The following is a 21,005-nucleotide window of genomic DNA, read 5'->3' as shown; positions in this document are numbered from 1 at the left end:
TATACAAAATTGCATCTATTGACGGAAATGAATAAATTTTTACGCTCAACGGTAAAATTATTACTTTTTTCAAAACTGAAAAGGCGAAAACGTAAAAAATTTGAAAAAATATATCTTAGATAAGTACGATAGATTACTAACATTATGTTTTAAGGTAAAAATTTTGAACAAAACTCAAAAATTCAAGCAGTATTTTAATCATTCTGCGAAAGGAAAAAGTGGAAGTTATTTTCAGGATTTTTTTTATGTCGTGTTGAAGCTTCACGTTCTTTAATATCCTAATTCCTAAAGTCATAAAATTCAATTCAAAAAATATCCAGGTAAGTAGAATAAAATTTTTGAAGCAGAAACGTGTGGTCGAAATTTTTCCTCCTCTTCGCTCTATTCGAATCGTTACTATCAAATAATTAGACAATAATCCAACATCGAAATTGAAGTACTTACATACTTAACTAATCTCAAATAAGATGAAAATAGCGTAAAAAATATTAATATTTCTTCAACATTTATAAAATTAATATGTAGAATTGTTAAATGATAATATTTCATCAATTTAAATTATGCGTGACGGCAAAAAAGACGAAAATTTTCAAATGTTCAATATTATATGTATTTATGAAAATAGCGTTTTCAAATTAAAAAATTTAATAGATGCTAAATAATATAATCTATAAGTACTTATATTTGTCAGTCAACATGATGAAATTGCAATTTTATTTCATTAAAATTAATAATCTCCTGTAAAAAAAAAAAAAAAAAAAAAAAAAAAAAAGGAATCTTTTCTAGGAAGAGGAAGCTGGAAGCGGAATAATCAAAAAAAAGAATAATACCTATGTTATAAAATGAATGCAAAGGACTCGATATTTCGTCAAAATGACCATCAGTTGGAATGTGAACCCGGATTCACTTGAATGAAAATAATACGTACGAAAGTGCTGTCGTCATATTTCATCAATTCTGATTACTGTTTTCTCTATAGGTAAGTATCTGTTTCGAAAACTATTCTTCGCTTCACTAGTAAATATTTCCACGGTTCAACGACCAAATCCCAAAGCAACACAAACATTACCGAACATTAAATATGTACAATCTAGAGCCCTGCGCCGACAGCAAAATGATCGGCGGCGGCTACAGTACGCACAGCACTGTGGCTGGCGGCGGAGCCGATTCCAGCCGAAAGTCTTGGCGGCTGCCAAAATTTTGCTCGGCGGCGGCTCAGCCGGCTACAAAGTTGAAATTTTGGGGTAATTTTTCGTAAATTTTAAAATTACCCCAAAATAAAAATTGGAAAGCAAAATCAAATTCAACTTCTCAAATGAAAATACCAATTTTTTCCGAGCTGAAAAGATTGGCTGTTTTTAATGACGAAAAGTTTTGATTTTTATTTTTGAAAAAGTCAAAATATTCGAAAAATCCTCCTGAAATTTGCTGATTGAGTGAGTTGAGCCGGCTCAGCCGAGCAGATTACTCGGCGGCGGCTGCGGCGGCTGAAGTAATTTTTGAAACGGCGGCGGCGGCTTGAAAAATGTTTGAAAAATCGGTGGCGGCGGCGGCGCGGCGCGGCGGCGCAGGGCTCTAGTACAATCGTATTACCTAAACAAATTTTAAGAATAAAAATCAGTTCAGGTGATAAAAATGTTTCGATTGATGCAATGTCTGGTGTGTTTCTTAATACCTCGATGTTTATGCGCAAATTAGTGTGAAGTGATCATGAATAAACTCAAAAGTAAGAGTAATTCGACTTATCGCAAATTTTAATATTGTACGACACGTACTTTGCAATTTTATTTTACATTTTGCCATTTTAAAATGAAAAAAAATCATTTCAAAAAATGACAACATTAAGCTCATGAGAATTGCGTTTGCTTAACGTTGTTTCATTCAGCACTGGAAACCAGAAAAGTAAACAACATGCTTTTCTTGTTTACATTTTTTTCGTTCGCGCTAGTTCGCGCAATATCGTTCGAATCTGGTCAAATTGATAAGAGAGATAAGAGAAATTTTAAAAATCATCCGTGAAAATTTAAATTTTTTGGAAGATTGGAAATAATATAACTTTACTTACCTATCACGTCCAAAAAAGACAAGGAATCGGAACTTAGATCAAACAGAATAAGAAAATCATGTACGGTGCGAGATCGATGCTGGGCTGGCGTCTTAAGCAAGAAGTACGTTATACGTTACCTTTATTTAGTCTTTTCGTGTTTTTAACATCTCCTTTCTGTTGAAAACGATTGTAACTTAATGAATGCTCATTATATGATTACTTTGCAGGATTCTCATATGGATTTAGACGAAGAAACATCTCTTTTCGGCATGTACGACGAACACGGTGGTGCAATAGTGGTCATATACACATCGGAAAAGCTACCAGGGTTCATAAAGGAAAATCATCAGTACAAAAATGGTGATCATGAGAAAGCATTAATCTCGGCGTTTTTCAAATTCGACGACACCTTCACGTTGAAAACAACTACAGCTCGACTGAACGAGATCATTCAGAGTAACAAGGAGGACGACAGTGATGGTAATTTTTCAATCGATTTTTCCTCTTTACTCTAGTTCAATATTGTAATTCTATTTGAATTTATTATAGAATGAGAAGAATCCAGTCTGGTACCCTGTTGTTTTCAGAAGTCGCCCAATGTTCTCGTGAAAAGTTCTAAAGACGAATCGTTAGTCAACGGCTCAGCTAACGTTAACGGTGACATAACCGACGAAGTAGTGACCTCAACACAGGAAACTCCGTACACCCTTTAAAAAGAAAAAACATTTGACCGATCTAGACGACAGCAACGTAGAGAAAAATTTCATCACCTACGAGAAATACATAAATGATGATGATGAGAATGATTCCGAAGACGAAATCTTTGAAGTTGAAAATGGGTAAGCTTGGCTTTAATTCAGCCGACCGGTTTTCCCCGTTCAATTTTATAACTTTTCATACAATTTTTCAGTGCTGATAGTGATTTTGACGATGACGATTTTAAATGCAAGAAGAGTTTACTCACCAAGCTGAAAATATGATTGTGTCAGGTCGCCATGAAAGATGACGGTGACGATGAAAAAAATGATTGTTCGCTTACCAATTGAAATTGAGGGCTAAGAAAAGCAAGACAATGAAGATAAAGAAGACGCTGAAAAATATTATATTGATTTATTCAGCGATGGTTCTGCCCATGTAAACGATCTACATACAAATTCATGCTTACACATTTATCGTTGTATATATTTCATAATAATCTTTGGTGTTTTTCCCCTTAATCTAGCTTGCAGCTGAAAGTATAGATGCATAGCGGTAGTCGCCTTGATGAAAAATGACACTCTGTACGTTGCCAATACCGGGGATTCTCGTTGTGTAATTTGTAAAGATAGCAAATTAGTTGATATTTCCGAAGATCACAAACCTGAAGATGAACCAGAAAGAGCATGTATAGAGAAATCCATAGAAAAGTAACCGGTGATGATAGAATCAACGGAAGACTGAATTTATCAAGATCCTTAGGTAATTTCAACTCTCATTTTCCTCTTTGAAAATACCTTGATTTTAATATTTGTTTGAATCTCGGTGATCATAGTTACAAATAAAATACCAAATTATCCAACAAAGAAGCTAATGTTTCTGAGAACATCGAAGTCGACTCCACTCCAGCTGAGCTCTCTCAGACAGCTGATAGTTCTCAAAACAGAAAAGACGATGAAAATAACGAAGCTGTTCCTAGCCAACTAGTGTATGTTCTTACTAATTAAACTTTCATATAACCTTATGTATTTTTTTCGCATTAGCTTTATTTAATTTCAAATTTCGTTCCGTAGCTCTGAAGCTATACCTGTACCTAAATCAGTAGAACGGAGTGATTCATCGACACGTTTAAAAAGATGCGCCGACTCGACAGAAGAAGGCGAGTGTCAAGCTAAGAGATGAAAAACTGACACAAATGTTAATATTATGTAGTTCCTGAACTACGAGTTAATTTTCACATTAATGATTAAATGTATCTTGTAAGGGATTTTTTACGTTGTAAAAAAGTTGAGAAATGGAAAATGTGTCCTGTACTGGGCGAGTTTGAGATGCTGAAAAAAGGTCATATAATTTTATTTCAGATTTGTAGGAAATTCTCTGTTTTGTTTTTTTTTTGGTAAGATGAATTTTTAAATATCGTGAATTTCTTTCAACTACGCTCGTAGTTAATGTTTATTCATCTTCAACTCGTCTTTCTTCGTTTTATCAAATAAGGAGAAGTACCGAATGGTAGATTTTTATTTTGATTGTATCACGTTTGTACAAAAGCTGATCGCTTGATTTTCTCCTCTTTTATGAATATTTCAATATTCACTTTTTTTTATTACTTAACTCATCCCACATTCCATTACGTTTTGTTTCTATTTTTCTTGGGAAAGGGGAGGGGGATTTGAGGTGGGTGAAAAATAATTTGTTTCCCTTGAAACTTGTTGATAACGCGATTTTGATGTAATTTACAATGTTTTGGAATGGTCAGAGATCAAAAAACGCCTCATTCGAATGGTTAATTTGTGTTTTCGAGTAATATTTTTCATCATGTTTTATATTATTGGACGTAAGGGTGATTAGAGTAGCTTGTTTATTTGTGTATGTGTATTTTTAAGCATACATATTATGGATTAGTATAATTTGATTAAGAATATTCTTTAGAATAAACTTTTTTCATTTAATGCATGAATAAGTACGATACCTACAGTTTTTTTGTTTTTTTTTTTACCGTGAAAGAATCAAAATGATGACAGTTGAACGACGAATTTAAAAAATAAAAATTCTTTGGTAGTGTAACGAATTTTTAGTAAAATTCACTTTTTTTGTTTAAAAATTTGATTTGACCTGTGGATTGTAAACTCGTTGTTGATTAGTGATTACCTTGATTGATACTCGGATCAAGTACTGTTAAAAAATTGTAATTTTGTTTCGTAATTGATCGATACTTATTGAGCGTTGTAATTATGGTAAAACTGGACTAGGTATTTTTATGAGGTCATAAAATGTACTTACTTGAAATTCGTGTTGAGAGGAAGAGATGAATCGCAGTTTCAAATGAATTTCCAAACGTATGAATCACTTAAAGTTTGCATTTGATTTTAGGGAACGAAATTTGTGAATTTTTGGCAAAATAGTTTGGGAATTGCCTGTGAAAATATGTCATGAGTCTCGTGGGTTTACCTTCTTCCATCAGCAATAACATAGGCAACCCATGTATTTGATTTGAACTCAAGTGTAAACGTTTGCATAGTTTTCATGTTGAAGGAGCGATATTATATTGAGTTGTAAAGATTTCATATTTATTTCTTTTGAGAAACTTCTTCAGAATCTAGGTCGATGAAGAGTTTTCTTCTGCAACAAAGTAGATCTTGTTTTTTTTTGTCATTTTACATATTTATGGAATAATAAATTTTAATATAAATCAGGGAAGAAAAAAGATGAGTTGTTGAAAGGTTCGAAATGAAATTCGGTTTCTATGAGATCTTTGCGACAGATTTGGGCCCGAATTTACAAAATCCGTTTCTGTCAGTTCAAATTAAAATTTTTCTCCAGCGGTTATTTTCGAAAGAAATTATTCAAAAATTCGTTTGAAGTTTTAAAATCAGCACGTCATTAATTTGTCGAAAGTTGTGCTAAACCGAATTTCAGCTCGAAGAGATAATTGCTTAACCCAAGTTCATGAGAGCTGAATTTATTTTTCCGACTTTGTTATGAGATCCACCGGAGGCTCCTGAAATGCTCAAAACCACTTCCAATGGATTAAGTTTAAAAGTTTGAAAGTGTAGTTCAAACCAGATTTGAGCTTTTTACCACTTTTGGAAGACATTTTAGTGTAAAATATCAAAAATTTGCTAAAAATTGGGGAAAAAAGAAATTTGAGCAAAAACCTGAAAAAAAGCAAACCTATGAAACAGAATTTCCTCAATTACTTAGTCACCGATTTGGGAATTGGGATTATTTTTTTAATGGAGTTTGGGGACCCATTGATGTTTAGTTCCCAAACTAACGATAGATGTCAGCTGCCCAAATGTAAAATTGACGATAGAGATTTAAAATGTTTCAAATCAGTCCAAAAATGCATAAAATGACGGTAAAAAAATCGAATGATGAGCTGGGAAAACTTCAATCGGAAGAACAGTATTTTTCGAAGCCTCCTTAAATTTTTTGACCGACGTAGTGATATTTTCTTTGAAAAAGTACGCTCCTAACAATACATACGATCCAAATTTTCATGGAAAAATTGAAATGTGATGTAAACAAGATAGAACATCGAAAGGTTCATATTTACTATATCTACATCATTTTCGACCCTCCAAATCGACCGAAAATAGTTTTGAGCCGTTTATGAGAGAGTCTCTGGTAAATTTTCTTTCCTGACAAACTAAAAAATTCAACACTTGAAATAAGGCTTAGTAGGTATATTTTTTTGGCACTCTTTTATTGATAAAAGGCACAACAAAAGATGAAAACAAAATTTGATTCAATTGACGTAATAGACTTTAGTTTGTACCTACTACGTCTTTTGAACGTCAAAGTAGATTGGAGATACCATGAATTAAAATTTTTTCCAAAATAATCGGCAAAGAAAATTTTTGGACTTGGACCCGCTTAAAAATATTTTGAAAATATCTTCTTTAAGCAATCAAAAGTGTCGCAAAGATGGTAAATCGGAATTTAAACGTGCTGAATATCATTTCCATCCTCTTTATAGAGATTTTTCCCGAAAACTGAAGCATTCAAAATTCTGCTGAAGACTTCAAAACGGTTCGAAATCATCATCAATCACCTCAGCGATCAAAAATAGAGAACAAACCAAGCAACCAGCCTTTCATCAGGTACTTTTTTTCATAAGAAATGGACCAATAAATTTGAATTTTTAAAAATTCTCCAAAAATCAAAGAAGTCAATTTCAGAATCTGAAATTTTCACTGGTGATTTTTTTGGAGTATTCCTCTCTGTCCAGTTCAAAAATGTTTGTGCCAGTCTGTTTCTAAATTTCTGCACATAAATTGACTTCTTGTAAAAAAATATCCAACTTCTCGAATAATACATTTTTAAAAACTTCGGCCCTCGCTTTGCTCAGACCTGCAAGTTTTTCTTTTTCAAAATCAAACTTTCTAAAAAATATATTATTCACTCTCAAAAAATAAACTCCTCGCATAAAAAATAAACATTTTTCTACTTCTCAAAACTAAAATTTTCGAAATCTATTTGTTTTCCTTTTTCAAAGTCGAAATTTCTAAAAACCATCATTCAAATTCCAAAAATTTGAAACCAAAAAAAAAAAACTCCTCACATGAAAAAACGAAGTTCTTTCACCTATCAAAATACAAATTTTTGAAAAACTTTTGCCCTCAGTTCGTTCAGGTCTGTTTGTTTCTTTTTTCAAATTTGGAATTTCTAAAAAATCATCATTCAAATTCTAAAATTTTGAAACCGAGAAAATCAAACTCTTCATTTGAAATACATTGTGCTTTCACTATCGAAATACGAATTTTTGAAAGCTTTTGCCCTCACTACGCTCGGGCTAATTCGATTTCTCTTTTACAAAATAAAAAATTCCATGTCTGAGGCTTCTAAAAATTGAACAGGAAAAACGAAAATGTTTTATAGTCGTGAAAGGCTATAAGAAGACAAGTGGCAGAATTATTTTTTTCTCATCTTTCTCGGCTTGTATTTTTTCCCAGTATCAATTGGCAAATGTTCGGTTGCACCCCCCCCCCCCTTAAACAAAACTTTAGTTTCATCCCTGTCCCCTCCCAATTTTCATCAGACCAATAATAAAAAAACACTTGAACCACCTGTGGATACAAATTTTTCGCTACATATCCACAGCTCACTGCACACAAACACATATTATAGAATAAGTATGCAAAGATAAGTTGGATGATAAGTACATGTTTGCAACAATTATAGGTACTCAAGAATTCAACGAGTGTATATTTTTCTACATTAAATAACATTTTTTTCGTGAAAAATTTACATTTTAAATAGGTGCTCATTAGGTATAGAAATACTCAGTCACTCGCTGACTATTGAGAGGTTGGTATACGTGATTTCGAAGAAATAAAAAATGTCTACATCGCCATAATAATATTTTCATGATGCATACAGGTACCTACCCTTCCCTTAGATGTGAAAAAAATAACCCCCAAGAGGTGAAATCCATCTAGTCTACCTATACTATGTGTGTAGGTAGGTACTCGTGTGGCGTGCAGTACGATTACATAGCAAAGATGAAAATCTCGTACCGATAAAAAAATGTTTAAATACGTAAGTACGAGTTGAAATGTATCGCATTTTATAGCTGACCGTCTACGATAATAATACATCCATTACATTACCATTTTAAATTTCGTTTTCGTTCGGTATCATTAAAAAGAGTTAGATTAGGTATTTTACAAAATGGAATAATAAAAGGTGAGTAAATGAGTGGTCTTATGTAGCAATATAAAAAGTTTTAAAAAATTCATGAAAAAAATTGCATTACGATAATTATCGTGAGTTGGTTGGCGATTTACAATATATAAGTATAAGAAAAATAGTGAAGAAAAAAAATATACAAAAGTAGGTACTTCGGTATACGCCTTAATAAATGTATAAAATCTGGTATTATATGATCGCGTGTAAACATAAACACAGAGGTGGTACTTATGAACGTTACTAACGTATTCATTACGGCTGATAGTCCAACCAATAAGAAATAAATGAAGTGAAATTAAAATATCGTCGTCGATAGGGGATAACCTAACCTGTAAGCGGCAGTCGCCAACAACAAGAGGAAGAAAACAAAAGGGGGTACACACTACAAACGCGTGGTCAGCTATTAAGTATCCATATTTAAACGATAATAATTTAATAAATTCGTTAACGAATGAAAATTTGGATAAATTATATGGGAAGGTGTGCGTGGGGGGCGCGAGATGAGAAAGGGGGTTTACAATATAAGGCGGCATATGTTTTGGAAAAAAAATACATACATGCACCACGTGCCTTTTAGCGTACTTCCGCCCCTTAGGCTGGGGTTTTTGTAAAAAGGCCTATACGTATTAACAATGTAGGCGGCGACCCAAAGCTAACAATGTTCTTGTTCGCGGTACTTTTCTCTGGTTTTATTTTACGTAAAAACCGATCACACACGTACGTTCGAACGTCCATTGTATTTTGACAAATCAACTTCCGGCCTTTAGCATTTTTCGAACCATTTATGTCACCCAGCTTTTACAATGTGACAATACGATTACCGTGTTAGCTGAGTAAGATGTTACATAATCGTAACGATGTTGCGGACAATTTTGCTATATAGACCATACCTTTACCTACAGAACAGATCAAAGAAAGACGACCTTTTATCGGGGATGCTGCTCTTTCATGTAAATTTTAACAATTTGCGGTTTTTTCCAAGTCTTCTTCTGCATTCTATTTTGTGTGTTCGTTGTTGTTGTCGGTCGCGGCTACTACTTCTTGTACCTGTCGATGTCCTTCTGTGTTGTCTGAGAGGATGCTGCTGGGTACCTTATGTGTCGTGTGATGTATTTCCGCATTGTCGTCGGGTATTTACCTATATATAGCGACGTGAATAACCGGCTAGACGACGTTTGAATTTTGATATCTTTTTTTCCTATCTCGAAAGATAAACTACATTTGTACGTATATGCTTTTTAGGTGTAACATTATCGTAACGTTTTAGAAAGGAAAGGATCGAAGGTATTAGATCTGCAAAGTAATGCAATGCAGCCTCACTTCCAGAAATTTATTTCCTCTTTGATGCATGAATAGGTACCTGAAGTTTATGTCAGCGAGGGACCTGGAAAATCATTCTGATAAATCTGCTGATAAAATTGAAAAATATTCATTTGTACAGTTGCGCGATAATTATGTACCTACCTAAGTATACCAACCTATCCGTACTTGGCATGATGTTTTGATTCCATGATGAGATCCACTTTTTCCTGGATTGAGAGATTGTAACTTCTCTTCTTATATCAATTCATATGTATGTGCCAACATTTTACGAATCAAGATGATGTTTCATAGGTAGGTACCTGAAACATTTTTTGCAATAATAGGTATCAATAAGAATCAAGTAGGTAATTTTTTGTTTTATTTTCTGCATCAGGAAGATGGTCCCCATTTAGAAGCACTAAGCAGGCTTGAAAAGTTTTTCTAGAGAAAAATTGAATCACATTTTACTGCTATAGGTATGCTTTACAGTTCTACACGACTTTGATCCATTTCAATTTTTTTCGTAGGATACAATAATTACTAAATTTTTCCAAAAATATACTTTTTTGAAAAACCCAAAGTATCTACGAGAATATAGTGAAGAAGAGCAAATTGCCATGTGAAAAAAATTTATTCGTTGCCAGAAATATTTTACTTATCATCAGAAAAAAAGAAGTTCTGGAAAAATGTCTGGAAATTCCAGAGGTACCAAAGCCGAAACGAATCATTTCACAAATTTCAAACTTCTGGTTACTATTTGATGAAATTTTTTGAAATAAATTTCAATATAGGTACCTACTCATATATTTCGAAAGAACATTATCTTTGAACGTTGCTTGAGTTGAAATGGATACTCACCTACCTACATTTAAAAAAAAGTGAAATACCTACTGTATACAGTATACATACATATAATATATCTACAAAATGCCCCACCACAAAAATAACTCTCTTTCACCAGTAACCTTGACAAACCTTCCTGCGTTCATGTGTGCATGTTTGCCTGGTTTCGAAGTTGAAGGGGCCAACTTTGCCAAATTTTGATTTAAAAAAAAACAACAAATTTCATCTAAAATTTTTCTATGAGGCTGATCATTGTACCATCGGTTGTCTGGTGAGTGGATTTCAAAACTTCTGAGTTGGTCCTCTGGATATAACCAGGTACGACATTAAAAAAAAAACGTTATATGCACAAGTTGCCTATCTTTGAAATTTAAGGGGCAATCGAGCTTTGAAAAAAAATCGCGAATAACATATTTTTAACCTTGAGAGTGGGTACGTCGAGTAGTATTTTGGAAAATAAACAAATTTTGTCATTATGAATTTTTGCCTAACTTTAAAATTGAGGAGGTCAGAAATATTTTGAAAGAAAATATTTTAAAAGAGACAAATATTTCTGGCCCCTTCAATTTCAAAGTTGGGCAAAAATTGATAATGACAAAATTTGTTTATTTTCCAAAATACTACCCATTCCCAAGGTCAAAAACACGTTTTTCTTGATTTTTTTATTTAAAATATTTCTAGCCCCTTCAATTTCAAAGTTGGGTAAAAATTCATAATTGCAAAATGTGTTCATTTTTCAAAGTACTACCGATTCCCAAGGTCAAAAATACCTTACGTTTTTAGCAATTATTTTCGAAGCTCGGTTGTCCCTTAAATTCAAAAATAGGCAACTTGTCCACATAACGTTTTTTTCAAGTCGTTCCCCGGTTATATCCAAAGGACTAAATCTGAACTTTTGACATCCACTCACAAGACACCCTTTATGTATCACTATCTGTCTCAAAGAATTATGCAAGACAAAATATCTTTTAAAAAACGTGTTCAAAAAGTTGATTATGTTTCAAATTTTTCTTTAAAATTTCAACCAAAAAAAACGTCTTTTAGGAGTAGGTACCTTAATTTTCTATCCATTCGTAAGTATTTTGCTGCTTAACGAATTTTGGACAAGTTTCAAAGCAATTTATGGCAACAATTTTTTTGAAGGGACTTTTCATAATTTAGCTTAAGTAAATTGTTTTCTCTCTTCAGAATTATTTTACCTGACAAATGCCCTACTGAGAATCGAACATTCAGGGCTCGTACTCAATTTTTTCAGGAAAAAATTGTAACCAAACAAGTTTTGAAAGAGTAACTAAAAAGTAATGAAAAAAAGTTAGCAACGCCGGAACCTTGGAAAAAATCACAAAAAAATAAATATGATATTACTACAGTGCGGATTTTTATGCACGAAAAATCTCAAATTATGCACATAATTTATGCATTGTAAAAGCCTGAAATATGTCATTTTTATGCATTTAAATATTGAAAAATGCAAAATATGCACAATTGAGATGGGTGTTGTTGGAAAGCATTTTTCTATCTGAGTACAATGGCCTAGGACTCATTTTTTGTTATTTTTCAATTAAATTCTATAAAACACACAAAAAAAGGAAAAAAATACAAACAGCATGTATTGAAAATCGTCATAAATTGAAAAATCACAAAATCAGTTGTAAAAAATTTTATTTTTATTTTTTTTTGTTTTGGCAGTCATTTTGATTTTTAAAAAAACGTGGAAAATGAAAATTTTGGTCAAAATTTTTGAAATATGCTAAAAATGGCCAAAATATGTCGTTTTATGCACATTTAATGCTAGAATTATGACGTTTTATGCATTTACAGCCAAAATATGCAAAATATGCACAATCAAATTGGGCTCATTTTACTCAAAATGTTCCGAATCACAAAGATCAATGAGATATGCGCAATTATCTCGTACATATCAAAATATGCAAAAAATAAAAATCCGCACTCTAGATATTACAAATTGAAATGTTCTGGTTTTTAATTTTGAAAGGTTGAAAAAGCGAGACTTTTTGACAATTTTTGGTAAAAAAAAAAGTAAGAATGTTTACGATTTTCAGCAAAATAAAACGAGACGCACAATTTTAACGAAGGAAATGGGTTTCTGACAATATAGGTACTTTTTTTTCAAGTAAAACGTTGAAATGTTTTGCAAGAGAGTGCCCTTTTCATAAATTTTGTTAAATAGCGAGAACTTTTTCATAATTTTATTTCTGAAAAATACCTACCTAATAAGGCTTTTGAATAATTTTTAATTTTCTGAAAACAAAACTTTAAAAAGCAAAAATTTGATGATTGTAGCAAAAGTTAACAATTTTTCACAATTCTTGGAAAAGAAATTAAATTTTTTACAATTTTTTTCGAAAAGTGGTACCTTTTTATTGTAATTTTTGGCATTTTCTAGTAAAAAAGTGAGGTTTTTCAATTGCAAAAAGACTAGAATTTTTGGCGATAAGCAAGACTCTTGGACAATTTTTGTATCGCAGAACTTTACCATCAATTCGTCATAAAAAAGATGAAAACTCACTTGGTGACTTCTGGTGAATATATCAACAAGAAGTCACCTGAATTCACCAAGGATTCACTTGACATTCAAAAAAATTTTCAAGGTTCATGAAGACATTACGGTGATTTTTTCATCATCAATTCGCCATAATAATGATGATAACTCACTTGATGACTTCAGGTGAATCTGTCATCACCAAGAAATCACCAGAACTCACCAAAGAGTCACCAGACTTTCAAAAAAATTTTCTAGGGTCATGAGGACATTCTGGAGATTTTTTTATCATAAACTCACCAAAAAAAGTCAAAAACTCACTTGGTTACTTACTTCTGGTGAATCTGTCACCAAGAAATCACCAGAATTCACCAAAAAGTGACAAGACATTCAAAAAAATTTCAATGGCCATGACGAAATTCTGGTGATTTTTCCACCATAGTTAAAAGACAAAAAACCCACTTGATGACTTCTGGTGAATCAATCCCTAAGGAGTCACCAGAATTCACCTAGGAGTCACCAGACCGTCAAAAAATTTTCAGGGGCCATGAGGACATTATGGTGATTTTTTCACCTACGATTCGCCATAAAAAAGAAAAAACACAGTTGGCGACTTATGGCGAATCTGTCACCAAGAAGTACAAGAATTCACCGAGGAGTCACCAGACTTTCAAAAAAAATTTCAAGGGCCATGAGGACATTCTGGTGATTTTTTCATCATAAACTCACCCAAAAAAAAGTCAAAAACTCACTTGGTAACTTCTGGTGAATCTGTCACCATGAAGTCACCACAATTCACCAAGGACTCACTAGACATTCAAAAAAAATTTTTGGGGTCACGAGGACATTCTGGTGATTTTTCCACCAGTAATTCGCCATAAAAAAGACAAAAAACCCACTTGGTGACTTTTGATGAATCTGTCACCAAGTCACCAGAATTCACCACAGAATTTTCAAAGTTCATGAGGACATTCTGGTGATTTTTTCATCATCAATTCGCCATAGGTAATAATGATGATAACTCAAAATTTAGGAATTTTTAGCTGCTCATCGGACAATTTTTTTGAAAAAAGCCAAACGTAGCAGAAAAAAATTTGAATTTCACATTTTCCCCCATTTTCTTTAGGTGCTGTCTACTGGATTTAGCAACTATTTTCGATTACAAGTTCAGCCTGAACCTTTATAACTCGATCAGCAAACCTATAGCCACACAAATTCTTTCATACATCTGAGTAGCCTACCTGTTTACTTATACCTATCTCCCTAATCCTAACACGTATTAATACATCGATTGAATAAAAAAACCGTGACCGACGATATTAAATTGTTTGTTGCCCCAAGTCAGAAAATTCAACCACGTTATAGGTATTGAAATGATAACCGATAATTGCGGCTATATAGATGAATCTAATACTCTCTCGTACGAACGGCAATTACTCGACGCCAACTCGTATACCTTCGGACTGAGCCATGAGTCCCTTATAAAGCTCTCGAATGATTATTACAAAGAGTAGGTTGGTTTTTCAAACGACCGAAGCGCCGTACGCTATTTAAATACAAATACGTATAAGTACCTAATTCCAATCCACATCCACGCGGATAAAAATTTCTACAGCTTCACGACCGCATCGTAGTAGGTAGGTAGGTAGGTACGTAATAATAACGCAGACGATGTAAATATGCACGATCAAAGAGCAGCAAAATTATATAAAAACGTTTTTGCCCAGAAGTGATAAACCATTTTCAATGATAAAAATTGTAGACGCGACTCGATTACACGGTACAGACTATGAGCGTTCGTAGCCCCCAAGGTATAGTTCGAATTTGAATATAATTTCAATCGACCATCTCAAATATATAAGTACATATCCTCATCAGGAGAGAAAAAAAACCTCGCATAGGTCGACGGCCACCCGTTAAACGACTGCAGCCCTTCCCTCTGTATACACTATACGGGGCACAAGTCGAAGAAAAATATCGAATCTGCGGTTTGTAAGTACTTGTACTTGTATTTGTACACAATAAGTATAAGAGAGCGTGCAATATGAGACCAATTTTGAATAAATCATGGCCTTTTCGTTATGGTTAGGGCGTTAGTACGCACTGAATGACTTATATAGTACCCGTGGGATGTCCATTATGTCCAATCCAGTGTGAAATCCCTTTAAATCATCGACACCAACGTGTCCCTTCGTCCTGCAAACACCCTTACACGTTAAAACAAACGCCACCGTCGATCGCACCCGACCCTCTTATATCATCTTTCACCCATACTTACCCCTTGAAACGATTTCTTAAACGATACGCGAAATATTCTATTGTGTCTTATTTAAACTATACACTACGCGTCCGCATTTTCTTTATTTTATACACCTCGCAGCATCTCCCATCCTACCGCAATAAACGTACTCTTATGGTTTAATATTACTCCGGCGAACTTTTTTTTTTTTTCGGGAATATTTACTCGTGGTTTTATATCGTTCGAATTCGTCGCCAAAAGTTGGGTTTTTAAATGGTCATGAATTTAAATCGAAACGATACGAAAATCGTAGCGCAGATGTGGAAATTTTTACGAGATTCGTGGATTCGTTCAAAATAAGGGTGCGGCTCCCTTATTTTATTCTGTTGTTTTTATGGTATTCATTCGATTGACTTTATTGCTCGAAAATATACACAAGTCGAGGTTATTGACTTTCCGTCTATGATCGAATTAAGTCCTTTAGTGAGCTGCATAATCAGAAAAAATGAACAATGAATGGAAGCAGAGGAGTGTCGATCAATGATTACTTTCAAAACAGATTGAAATGTTTATAAGGTACCTACCAAACGGTAAAGTGAAAATGTCAACACAGCTTGCGAATTCAGCCTCAATTTTTGAAGATAAAGGTTGATAAGTTTTAATTAAGTTTTTTAGATATTTTATATGGGTAGGTACCCAGGTAATTATTACCTATTTTAAGAGCAAAATTGAAGAAAATTGAGAAACAAAAGCCATAGATTTTGTGTGCGGTTGAATTCTTGATTAATAACGCTTTCTGCATGTTCAGTACTTTGCACGATAGTAAGTATATCGTCAACATTTCAATTTTAAAATTTTGTATGCAACAAAAAGTGTAGGTAGGTACCCAGAACTTCTTTTGTGAGTATAGGATTTTTTTAATGAAAATAACCAGGATCTATGAGAAAAGCTGAAATGAAATTCTAGGCTCATGAACTTATTTCAATCGATTCAGGCACGAATTTTCAGAATCCATTACCTGAATAAATAGGTTCATAGGCAGACAGGTGAAAAAAATTATGATTTCTGGTAATACTGGCCTAGCTACTTGAGCTAACGTGGGAACCTCTCCAAATGTCCACCTCCAATTGCAACGGAAATGCAATTTTGGGAAAGAGCTCGTTCTGAAATTCTCATAACCAAAATTTTAATTAGGTACTCAAATTAGGTAATTTAAAGATTTTTGGCGAATTCTCGAAAATTGAAAATTGACCATTTTTGGCGGTTTAATTGACGTATGCTTTTCTTAAAAACAAAAAAAAAAACAAAAAAATGGGTACCTAAGTATGTTTGGTAAAAAAATAAAAAGACGTTCTGAAACTAATATCAACTCCCTAGAGCCGAATTACAATATTTTTGGTCAACATTCTAGAGCCTCCAGCGCAATTTTTGATTTCTCCAGAATTTTGAAATTTTTACAAAATGTGTGGAAATCAAAAGGCTGCAGTTAAGAATCGAGCAGTGACTCATTCTAGACCTCTGTAGAGAAAGACAAAACAGGAGGCCTGAGTAATGAAAGATTCAAACAAACACAAATCCAAATACAGTCCGTAATCCCGAGGGTTTCTAGCAATTCCTCATCTGAGATTTCTCCTTCTTCTGGGAAATGGTTGATTATTTGCTTGATTGTTTCTTTTGGTAGCTCGTAAATCCAGGACACTCTAAGAAATTTCTTTTGAATTTCATCCATTAATTTTCCAAAATCTTTCTGGCTGCTTAATGTTTTCGCTTTTCATTGAATGGTTTTCCTTTGGTGTATTGTTGTGTAAATATTCAACATGCTTACTTGTTGCCTCTTCGCTTTTAATTTCGTTGTGATATGGCTTTGTTTTGAGTTGGTGATACTCGGCATACTCTCACGCTCTCACATTGTGTCTCTCTCTACACCTGTTTAAAGTTTTTTTTAATGTTTTTATTTTGGAGCCAATTTGATTACAGTAAGTAGGTATTTTTAGGAGGAAAAAATTCAAAAAACCATTTTCACTGGGAAATTTTTTGAACTTTGCAAGATTGGCTGTATCTGACCTAAACCACCTCCCAAACCCAAATTTCACCATTTTAACGCCACTCTCGACTCTTTAGTGCAATTTCAGATTTTTCTCAAAATTGTAAAGTTTCTGCAGGGACGTGAGAATAAATTTGGACTCCGGAGCTTCCAGCCGGTGCAATTTTTTATTTCTCTGGATTTAAAACTCTAGAAAAATCAAAATTGCATTCTTGAAGAGGTGAAAATCAATTTAAGCAACTAAAAGTCGAGTTGTGGTTCATTCTTGCCATATTTAAAGCGTTTATCTGATCGAGTTGTGCGTTTTTTGATCACAGAATCTGTCATGTATCATGGTAGGTATAGGCTTCAAAAAATCAAAAAAATTTTGTATCGTGAAAAATCTTTTAAATTTGCACAAATGGCTAAGTAGGTAAATATACCTACACTTGTCTGAAACCAAACTCTCAAATCTGAATTTCACCATTTTAAGATATTCTGGAGCCTTCAGCGCTATTTTTGATTTTTCCAGCATTCTGAAATTTCTCCAGAGTGTGTGGAAATTAATTTGGATACCTAGCTAAAAATTGAGCTGTGGCTTACCTACTCTAGACCAACAGGGTGCCCAGAAATAAAACAGGCCAATAATACAAGCCACTATTCCACTTTTTGCTCAAATTGATCTTCACGTCTTCAGGAATGCAATTCTCGATTTCTCCGGAATTTTAATTTCGAAGAAATCAAAAATTGCATTGGCTGCAAGAGGGTATGGAATGACAGAAAATGATGGAATTCGGCTGGGAGCAACTGAGCTTATGAGCCAATTTCAATTCTATTGAGTTTCTTAATTTTTTTTTTTAATTCAAGATTAAGATAACTTCAGGTTCTTACCTACTGACTTGAAAAATTCCAAAAATGCAAATAATCTTTCACCAGTTGAAAAGTTTATAATTTTTTTGTGCAAAACAGAAATTTTTTTGGTACCTATTTGTATTTTGATTTTTGAATTCTTCTTCAGAAATTTTGTTCTTGACCTTCTGCCTTCTCTTTCAATTTTCTTGATCACTTCATGGCCCACCTTGATTAGAGTATAGTGTTAGATTAGATTTGAGTCACATCTACCTAAATAATTCTTTGGAAAGAACTTGAAATTGACTCTCAACCCAGAGCTGTTAAACTTGTTGGTTTATTAATAAAAATATCTCGTGTCAGTTTACTTCATCGAAACGAATGCAATGATTTTTAGTGATGGGTTTTTCTAAAGCTTGGTCACTTTTCTTCAAAAACTGCAGTGATTTTTCAAGTTCTGAAGTCTCATTATTAATTCAGAATCAGAAATAATCAAAAATAAAATCGATAACAATGAATTCACGATTTCAAAATCTGCTTGAAATTTCTCAACAAAATTTGAAAAAAATCGACTCGTTTAAAAACCACATCAGATAGACATTTTCATCGCCCAAACCAAATTCAAATATCAAACGGAGCAGCCTGCAGTGCCACCGAATCATAGTCGTAGCTTTAATCCACAGCCGTATACGCACGAAAGTCACGGTCAATATAATTAATTACACAACCTCACCGGCGATGTATAATTGGTGTACGTGGCGGTCATGTTGGGGAATAATTACCCTAGCAATTTACTATGCGCCGAGTTTTGATGCAGATTCCGGAAAAATAACCACTGAGAGAACGAACTGAGCGTCCTCCGTGCTGCGGCGAGAACATCGTACGGATGCTAGAAGATGGTGTGATGAATATCTGAAATAGTTAATGGCGGTTATATCCGGCAATGAATAAGTAAATTAATTCGAGAACGGCGGTCAAAAGATGCGGAGAATTTTTCTTTTTTTTAATAAGTCTATCTTGTAGTATTCTTTGTTTGGGAGGTGTACTCGCACATTTACATGCTTTGTAGATATCTCTTACTCCTTACGTAAATTTTTGTTTGTTTTATTTCATCTAAGTTTTACTTAGAATAAGTTCTCGCTGTGGTGATAAGATAGGCAATTAGAGGAACAGAGAGGAATGTATTATACTTTTGTGAGTAGGTATTTGTATCGAAGGAAACACGGCGCTCTTGTTACTTTTCATGGATATTTTATGGAAATGATTTCGCTATGCTCGTCGTCGGTTAATTAAACCATACCGTGAGTTGTGCGTTTTGTGGCCGAATTCACCATTGGTTTAAAATCTGGGTCCGCGTTGTCCCAACGAGAAGCAGCTCGTATCATTGCACTGCAATTGTAGAGGAAGTAGGAGGTTACCGTAAAAAACAACTTATTAAATTCGTCGCACAATGCTCGGCCAACCCTAACCTGTCACATTACTCGGTATCAATAGATAGTAATTTGAAACTAACAGTAATTTAAAACCTCTCGAGTACAAAAAAAAAATATGAAAAAAGTATGTACAGCACCTTTGCCATCGCACATCAGAGCAAACGTTGCAATCGGTTAACATACATATATGTAAGCCTTTGCTTAGTTACCTCAAAGAACTTCCGGCTGTCGAAACCCTTTTTTGTGCCCATTTCCGGGGGCCGGACTGCGATTTTTTTTATACGTATACGAGATGAAAAAGTCGTACCCCCGAGTCCATAACGCTCTACTTAGACCCAGCATCGAGGGGGTTTTTAGGATGGAAGTAGAAAACACCAAAGGCCAGTTGTACGCAAGGTGATCATTATAGACATGTGGGAGGGGCTTGTAATTTCCAAGCGTCGATAATTTTCAAAGAGTTTTTCTTCGGGTCCTAATTCAGACAAATCTCGGTCTCGTGCTGATTTGATAAGTAGGTGTGGTTTTTACCGAGTTATGTTGACAGTTAACTGTTTTGTCGCATGCGGAGTGCCACCTCAACCGCCCCCCTCTGGGTAATAGCTTGACGAACGCGTGCCTGGAAACAAAATTTTCGCTAAAATTTAACCTACATTTTGATATCTGTTTGTACAATCTAACGAATGGATGACCCTCTAGACTCCTGGGATTTCCTGAATTGGGATTTTTCGACCAAAAAAACTGATTCAGAAATAATTTTGAGCCTTTCCGGCACGTCTGGGAGCCTTTTGGGTTATTCAATTGTGGAGAAACTGTCATGAAATTTGGATTTCCTGATCGATTTAGTCACAAAATATTCAGGAAAATTTTTGGAAAAATTTTTGGATTAGAACTGGCACAAGTGGATTTTAAAGATTTGTGCCTAAATCAATCGAAAGGATCGCCAAGACGGAAAGTAGCTACAAGTTCATTGGATGCTGAAATTCATTTTGCTTCTTTATAAAGACTTCTTAAAAACAATAAAATCCAAAAAATCTGCTCAAGGGCCCAAAACAGTTTAAACTACCACAGATTAATTTGAGATGTTAAGAGTAAGGCACTCTTCCAATTTCAACTGTCTAGGTATAGGTATCTCAATTTTTGTTCAATGGTTTTTTAACATAAAATCAGTCAAATTTTTATTTATGAAAATTCACCAAAAATTGAACTTCTGAACGATATAAATTGATTACTTGAAATTTAGCCTGTATTCTCTCTGAGCGTCAACAGGTCCAAAAATTTACTGCCCAGTGCCCAATGAAATATTTTCATCCTTATAAGGAATCATTTTCTATCAACAATGTACTTGATGTCCCGAATTTGAAATGCATAAGCTACGTTAT

The 21,005-nt window shown here is 33.9% G+C and overlaps 1 protein-coding gene and 1 long non-coding RNA gene across 2 annotated transcripts in view; one reads left to right on the top strand and one right to left on the bottom strand.

Moving 5' to 3' along the window:
- The first annotated feature begins 1,821 nt into the window (after positions 1 to 1,821).
- Positions 1,822 to 4,720, top strand: LOC135843843 (uncharacterized). Its single transcript, XM_065361874.1, has 7 exons — positions 1,822 to 2,168; positions 2,275 to 2,527; positions 2,597 to 2,886; positions 2,958 to 3,181; positions 3,270 to 3,505; positions 3,579 to 3,731; positions 3,817 to 4,720. The coding sequence occupies exons 1-3, from the start codon at positions 2,124 to 2,126 to the stop codon at positions 2,599 to 2,601; spliced, it is 303 nt and encodes a 100-aa protein (XP_065217946.1). The 5' UTR covers positions 1,822 to 2,123; the 3' UTR covers positions 2,602 to 2,886; positions 2,958 to 3,181; positions 3,270 to 3,505; positions 3,579 to 3,731; positions 3,817 to 4,720.
- Positions 4,721 to 7,936: 3,216 nt separating this feature from the next.
- The window catches only part of LOC135844645 (uncharacterized), a 32,337-nt gene continuing 19,268 nt past the window's right edge, over positions 7,937 to 21,005 (bottom strand). The window contains exons 2-3 of the long non-coding RNA XR_010558592.1: positions 9,899 to 10,056; positions 7,937 to 9,818 (exon numbers count right to left, since the gene is read on the bottom strand). This is a non-coding gene — a long non-coding RNA (uncharacterized LOC135844645). The remainder of the gene's footprint in view (positions 9,819 to 9,898; positions 10,057 to 21,005) is intronic.

The sequence above is a fragment of the Planococcus citri genome, chromosome 4, assembly GCF_950023065.1.
Source record: "Planococcus citri chromosome 4, ihPlaCitr1.1, whole genome shotgun sequence".
NCBI classification, from domain to species: domain Eukaryota; kingdom Metazoa; phylum Arthropoda; class Insecta; order Hemiptera; family Pseudococcidae; genus Planococcus; species Planococcus citri.
The sequence above is the reverse complement of the archived record's forward strand: the minus strand, read 5'-3'. Positions and strand labels throughout refer to the sequence as shown.